General features: G+C 35.1%; 1 protein-coding gene across 3 annotated transcripts; it reads right to left on the bottom strand.

The window, feature by feature from the left end:
* Positions 1-324: 324 nt before the first annotated feature.
* On the bottom strand, positions 325-1,681 carry LOC129794964 (alpha-(1,3)-fucosyltransferase C-like). Of its 3 annotated transcripts, XM_055835912.1 has the most exons (3): positions 1,263-1,680; positions 903-1,125; positions 325-829 (listed from the first exon to the last, which is right to left on the bottom strand). In XM_055835912.1, the coding sequence occupies exons 2-3, from the start codon at positions 1,079-1,081 to the stop codon at positions 382-384; spliced, it is 627 nt and encodes a 208-aa protein (XP_055691887.1). In that variant the 5' UTR covers positions 1,082-1,125; positions 1,263-1,680; the 3' UTR covers positions 325-381. The 3 variants fall into 3 exon arrangements, with proteins under 3 accessions (XP_055691887.1, XP_055691886.1, XP_055691885.1); XM_055835911.1 differs by having other exon boundaries at positions 944-1,681; XM_055835910.1 differs by having other exon boundaries at positions 903-1,680.
* Positions 1,682-7,513: the final 5,832 nt, after the last annotated feature.

The following is a 7,513-nucleotide window of genomic DNA, read 5'->3' as shown; positions in this document are numbered from 1 at the left end:
TGATATAGTTAGGTTAGGAGATAGAGGGACTCTTAGTTGAAAGAATGCCCTCGTGTTGTTTTAATCTGAAAGTCCTCTAATAGTTCTCTAAAAAGAAAGACAACTACGATTACACGATAAAACCAGGCTAGACGTTTAGTTTTTACGCCTTTGAAGCAGCTAAAACCTGAGCAGATTTAACTATGAGAAGCCAAAATCAGATTTAAAGTATTTCTGTTCAGCCGAAAGCTATTGTAAATTGAACTAAGGCAGCGTTCTAGAAAAAAATGACAGACATTGAGCTTTGTAGCCTTGATTTTTGAATTTCATAAATTCTGTTAAACATAAACACCAAAAATTCTTTAATTTTTATTATTAAAAATTCAAACATTTACCAAAATATCATACAAAATGGATCCTCCGACTGTTTGTACACTGATCTTTCTCCCACCACGTCTTGATATTATCATAAAACTTTCCTGTGTGATTATCAGGCAAGTCATGAAGCTTGTCGCAGAGATTGTTGTAGATCTTTCCACTAACGATGGTTTTGTAGTACTTCTTCCACCAGAAGTATTGAACGTAGGCTGTTATGTTGCTACGGAGATAGGTTAAGTAGTTTGCCAACTCCGTTGCTGTGTCAAAATCATTGGCATTGATGTAGGAATGAGGGGGTAGGTGTTGTGAATAGTTTGCACCACCGTAGACAACAGGAACAACACTGTACCGCATTATGTTGAAGACTTTCTCTGTGAGGTAATCCTTGCAGAGGGAATTTTCAAAGGATAAATAGAAAAAGTACTCCTGATCTACGTGCTCGTAACAGTCTTCGCTCATATTACGAGGGCATCTGGAAAGAAAAGGTTTGAAGTCTGTTTTAGGAGTCTTTTATTACGGATTTGAACTTCAGGTATTAACTTTACTTCAATGGACCACATTTGCCGTAAATGTCCACATCAATCACCTTCTGCAAAGCCTGAGCAAGGTAGGTCCGTTGTGAATGGGCGTAGCAGTTTGATACAAACCAAGCGGCTGTTCTGTTCTTACTCGTAATTCGTTCCAAGAGAGTCGGATCGACTTTATCCTCAAAGACTGGGTTCATCCAATTTGGCTCCTCAGCCTGACTTTGGTACTTTATCTTTCGATCTGTAATAAAGCCATAAGGCCAGTAAATGTCTGAATCTCTACGATAAGTCATGGTTAGATTGTAGATTTCCTTCTGAGGATCAACAGAAAATTCATGGAAGGACATCAGAGGACATTCAAGGTCCACAAACACATACAACTGATGAGGCGAACGGACTTTCGGGAAATTTTCTTCTACTGTCCATCTGTGTTGACCACTAAAGAGCAACGCATCGAAATTTTCAATCTGCGGCAGGTAATTCTTATCACTTGTTACAATGCATTTGTTATCTGTTGGTGCCAATAAAACAGTTTTCATCCAAGGTGGGACTTGATACAGAAGAATATGCTTCACTTTATAACCACTCAACTGATGACCTTCTTCTTGACTTTGATTATTAGTTTCTTCACTTTTTTGGAAATCACTTCTAGTCACAGAGGAATCTTCCAGTTCATCTTCAGACACAAAAATCACCTCCCACGGAAAGAAAATTAGAGTAAAAATAATGCATAAAACAAAGAAAATTTTAGCATAACTATGCATGACACCTTTCTATCAGCTCTGCCCGCAGAAAACTAAAAACTCTTCACTGTGTCATCATGAGACGAGTGATAAGCAATTGTGTAAACATTATGTGAAATATTTAACGCAATCAATTGAAAATTTTTAAAATTACTCTACATAACACGTTTGTATTTCCCAAAGAAAGAAAGGAAAACATTATAAGCTCTAAACATGGATCAAAGGTTAACAGAATATTAGATTTTTGTACAATAAAATGAATTTTAAACTGAAAATTATTTTTTTTAAACGATTTTTGGCTCTAGGAGGATCTGAGTAGGAAGTAAGGATCTGAGGATTGGCGGCATGTTATCGAGAGGTAACGCCAGATCTGGCAGTCAACTCACAATCACAAGAGCCATGTGGGTGTAAAACTTATTTATTTATCTCATTTTCAAGGCTTCAAGATAAAAAAAATCGATTTAAAACAAAAGAAAAAAAAACAGAAAAATTTATATTTCAAATAATTCTTCCCAATTTTCCGGTCGTCCTTCCCAGGCGACGTCGGGAAAATTGAAAAAAAAACATAGATTCACGAAGGAAAAAACATAAAGTACCTATATTTGAAATATTTACTAAATAAATAGAAAATTTTAATTTTTTATTTTCCTAAAATTTTATTAAAAGAAAAAAATCTAAGAAGTTATTAGATAGATAGATCTAAGTAATAATAGAACTATAAAATTCCAAAGAATATTCATTCCGTAGCTTTTATTATAAATCATTATTCAGACCTATAATGAGAATAATGAAGACTAAGAATTAATTCAATTTCCACTGAGCCCTCTGGCTGGAAAAACTGCCGATTAGCAAAAGAATTGATCAAAACAAATACTTTCTAACTTATTTATTAACGAAAAATAACGAAAAAAAAGACATAATTTTCTTTCCCACAATCTTTTCTTTTTATTTTTCTTGGCGGAAGTTGGGAAAGAAGTGAAAAAAATTTGGAATTATTTCATCAAATTTTGCACTGAAACATGAAAATCTAATTCGTGCTCATACCAAGTTTGAGCCCTATCTGACGACTTTGCATTTTAGAGGGAACACAGAAGAATAAGGATATACAATGTTAACTGATACTTATGAAATTTGGAACGAAAATAATTTAAAAAAAAAATAAATAGATTTTCTTCCCGATCGTGCTTAAACAATCATTGTGGGACACCAACTCATATAACTAGACGCGTTATTATTGAATTTATTATAATTTTAATCAATTCAATTTTGAATTAATTCACGGAAAAAATAGATTATTTTAATATCTGGAAAACCAAAAAAATATAGGTAGGTATACTGCTTCCAGGACATAGAGGGTAGGTATGAAAATTATATATGTTTTGGGTGAATGCCGCGAAGTGAATGTCACTGGGTGAAATGTAAATTTTCGGAACAATTTACTCTTCAGTGTATCACTGTTACGGCGTGTTTACGTGCACCGTCTACCATCCCGTGCCACCCCCGCACTTCTATGCCAAAGTACTCCCAGCACACCTTCAGCAGCCACCACGCGGTCCGTGGCGGTCATGGGTGGCCCCTGTGGCGCCACCAGACAGCCACCACACGGTCAGGTGACATACAAATGGGGAATAAATCGTGACCGGTCACTGTGACGTCCCCTCTGTGGATGGCTCGTGGCTACGGCGCAAGCATCCAGAAAAATTTCCCACAAAAATATCCCAAAAATATTCTTTCAAAATATATTTCTACAACATACATAGAGGGCATGGCGATGGTATATTCCCTCATGAAATATACAATAATATGTCAAAGAATTATCATAACTTTGTAATCAGATTTTCGGGGTATCAACCATTCAGAAATAAATGCGATATCCACTTTACGTCTTGAAATTTAATGAATAATCTCAAAATGCGGGTCCTTAATGCAATTTTATTAATTAAATGATTTAAAATTGACGATTTTTAGGGTAAAATAATAAAATTGCAAAATATTGATCAAAACCTAAACTAAACCCTTTTAGAAGGGTCCTGACATTGTTTTATGCCAATAAATGTCCAGGATTATAAAGAAACTAAGATTATTTGTAATGATATTTTTCCACGTGCTTCATATGGGCTAAATAGGGAACCATTGCAAACATTATTCTCGTAGGCTTACGTAAAATAGATAGCTATTGCAAAGACTAAAAACTGAAAATACGCTGTTTTCGAGACTTTAAATAATATGAATTTTCTGCAAACAAAATTAATTCATATATTTTACTGTGCGTCTGGAAAGTTTAAGAGTTTTTTTGCAAAACATTTGGGTATTTCCAATATTAACATATGCATTGATGCCCAAGTGCTGCTCGAATTGCTACCTGGAGCATAATCTTTTAGTTTTCCCTACTAAGCCTTTCGGCAGTACAATACCATAAAACCCATTTATTACCTGCAATTGTCTCAACTAAAGGAAAATACTTACAGTAATATTTGTGTCAAAATTTTTACCTAAATTCATACCTAAGATTAAGATTGAAAATTCTGTTTAACGTGATATTTAGCAGGTGTGGTAAAACATGTTTTTTTCTCTCTTGAACGTACTCACATATCGATATAGTGGTTTATATTTTTTAAAAATAATTTATTTTCTGACAAAAAAATGAATAACTATGATTTTTGGTTTGAACGATCACAAAAAATATAATTAGTAATTAGTGAGAGCATTGATAAAATGGAATTAAAAACGCGAAAAATTTAATAAAGTATCTTCGGATAATTTTTAATTATTTAAATTTATGTAAAAGCATATTTTTATTCAAAAATATAAAAATATTTTTTTTCTAATATTTTTATTTTAAACTCATTTGGCATTGATCTCCCGGAGAATCATTGATCTTGTGAGTGAAAAGCATCGCTGTGACGTCATGCATTTCTTAGGATCGCTGTGGCCGTGTGGTGACCGCGTAGTGGCCGTCCACGTGGTTCGCGCACCGCTTGCGGATATATATTTCTTTCACTTTTCTATCTTTGTCTCCCTAATGCGTTTTGGGTCTGTCACCAAGTAATCTTCTCTAATGTGTAAGAAGAGTATAGGAATATGACGTTTATGTGCCTCTCTTTCACACAAAAATATCTCAACATAACTAGCGCCGCGGTGGTGGCTCAAAAAATTATTTTGGGAAATTTCCCAAAGTAGGAGCCACAGGGCGGCCACGAACCAAAAAAAAAGGGAACCCCCTGTGACTTTACTTTTGTGGCTGATTAAAAAAAAATTTTTTTTCTTTGTATTTTAGATAAAATGATATTTATCAGTTGTTATCAACATACTAAAGATGCCCAGATATTTTATTTTCAAGAAAAAGCTAAAAAACTGCTAATATTCCACATAAATTGTAAACGTCTCGTCCCCGCTGTGGCTGCTCTGGGACCCTCTCGTGGCCGTTTTTACAAAAATGTTTAATTCTCTTAAAATTCTATACTTTTCCGATTGATATCGATTTTTAAGTAATCTCTATCTGAAATTATAAAGTTTCTGTTACATTAAATTGGTGTTAAATACGTGAAATACGATTTTCAAGATTCATTGAATTCTGCATGGTCACAATTTGCAACCATTCGTGGGTCCCCTGTGGCCGCCAATTTCGGTCACGGCAAAAACTGAAAGAGCCACGAATTGGGACTGTCTGGTGGCGCTACTGTGGATCCCCGTAGCAGCCACAGGAGCCACAGCCACAAGAGGCTAGCTGGGCTTCTCTCTGCACATTTATTTCTTCGCTACATGGAGCCTCCAGCCCCTCCAGCCAATGGAATGGGTGGTGAAGGTGGGAAATTTGAGAAATATATAGGACAAAAGGGCTTGGGGGAGGCTGGGGGTTGTGGGTGGTATTGTGAATGTGGCAAGAAATGCGGCAAAGACGAGGCGGCAAGAGATATGAGCTTTTGTATTGAATAACATTCTCCCAAAGTATCTTCATGCCATGTTTGTGACAAAACATATTTTATACATACAGCACTGTGTCTACACAGCATCAATATAAATTTGTTATTCCATCAAATAGAGTTTAAATGGATGAGTTGCTCTTGGATGCTGCACAACCACCGCGCCATGAAGCTTATGATGGGTATTCGTTGACAGTGACACGAAAAATCTATTTTCACTGCATGATAAACCCAAAATTACATTTTTCACATCCGTTCTCACTCAACAAAATCCTCCAACATTTTTTTTTTCTCGTTCAGTCGGTTGGTATTCAAACCCATCATGGCAAACAAAAAGCTCTCTCATAGCAGCCACGGATAATCCTCTCTCTCTGGGGAATCCGCTGTGTAAAATGGCCGGGGAGGTTGTGAATGAATTATAATTAAATTTAATAGTGTGCAGAATGGATGGAAGAATGCCACTTGTGGGGTATATGTAGTAGGAGCATTGCCATACAACCCACCAAAACTACAACATAAATCATCCGATGGGGGAGAAAACATTGGCCAATTTTGCTTGCTTTATCGCTTCACTCGCATTGTCAAAATATTTTCCATGCTATAAAATATGTATGGCAGCGGAGTGGATTTACGAGAATGGTTCACCCTCATGGGACACAATGCACGCCAAGAGGCTCCATTTAATAACAATACAATATAATGCTAAATATCTCTCAGGCGATACATTATAGATTATGAAATATTGTTCTCCTCACATTGAAAAATATTTTTGAGAAAGAATTCTTTTGCTAAAAGCTTCCTTGTTTTGTCGATGCTCTCAGTGAGGGAGAGAGAAAGGAGTTTATTTACATTATATGCTGCATAAGGAAAGAAGATTTTGAAAAACCCACAAATAGACGTTGTTGAGGTATTTTTAGCGGAAATTTAAACAATACGAGTTTATTTTATAAATAAAATGTAATTAGAATGTAAAAAACAGTTTAAAAAAATGAAAATTAATTTAAATCAACGAAACGCATTTTAAAGGAACTAAATGATGATAGAATGAACGAAATACAGTTTAAATTAACGAAACGCAGTTAAAATTAAAGAAATACATTAAAATTAACGAAATGCAGTTAAAATTAACGAAACGCAGTTCAAATAAATGAAACGCAGTTGAAATGAACGAAACGCAGTTTTAATGAACGAAACGATGGTTTAATGAACGAAACGCAGTTCAAATGAACGAAACGATGGTTTAATGAACGAAACGCAGTTCAAATGAATGAACCGCTAATATAATGAACGAAACTCAGTTCAAATTAACGAAACGCTGATTTAATGAACGAAACGCAGTTAAATGAACGAAACGCAGTTCAAATGAACGAAACGCAGTTCAAATGAACAAAACGCACTTAAATGAACAAAACGCAGTTCAAATGAACGAAACGCAGTTAAATGAACGAAACGCAGTTCAAATGAACGAAACGCAGTTGAAATGAACAAAACGCAGTTTAAATGAACAAAACGCAGTTAAATGAACAAAACGCTGTTCAAATGAACGAAACGCAGTTCAAATGAACGAAACGCAGTTCAAATGAACGATACGCAGTTAAATGAACGAAACGCAGTTCAAATGAACGAAACGCAGTTAAATGAACGAAACACAGTTCAAATGAACGAAACACAGTTCAAATGAATGAAACGCAGTTTTAATGAACGAAACGCAGTTCAAATGAACGAAACGCTGGTTTAATGAACGAAACGCAGTTAAATAAATGAAACGCAGTTCAAATGAACGAAACGCAGTTAAATGAACGAAACGCAGCTTAAATGATCGAATAGCAGTTTTAATTAACAAAACGCAGTTCAAATGAACGAAACGAAGTTCAAATGAACGAAACATTCAACATGTAGCACTCCTAAAAAATGTTATTATGACTGAATAAATCAGTGAATTGGCATTTAGCAAAATTAATCA

This window comes from Lutzomyia longipalpis, chromosome 4 (genome assembly GCF_024334085.1).
Source record: "Lutzomyia longipalpis isolate SR_M1_2022 chromosome 4, ASM2433408v1".
NCBI classification, from domain to species: domain Eukaryota; kingdom Metazoa; phylum Arthropoda; class Insecta; order Diptera; family Psychodidae; genus Lutzomyia; species Lutzomyia longipalpis.
Note: the sequence above shows the minus strand (reverse complement) of the source record. Positions and strands in the feature narration are given on the sequence as shown.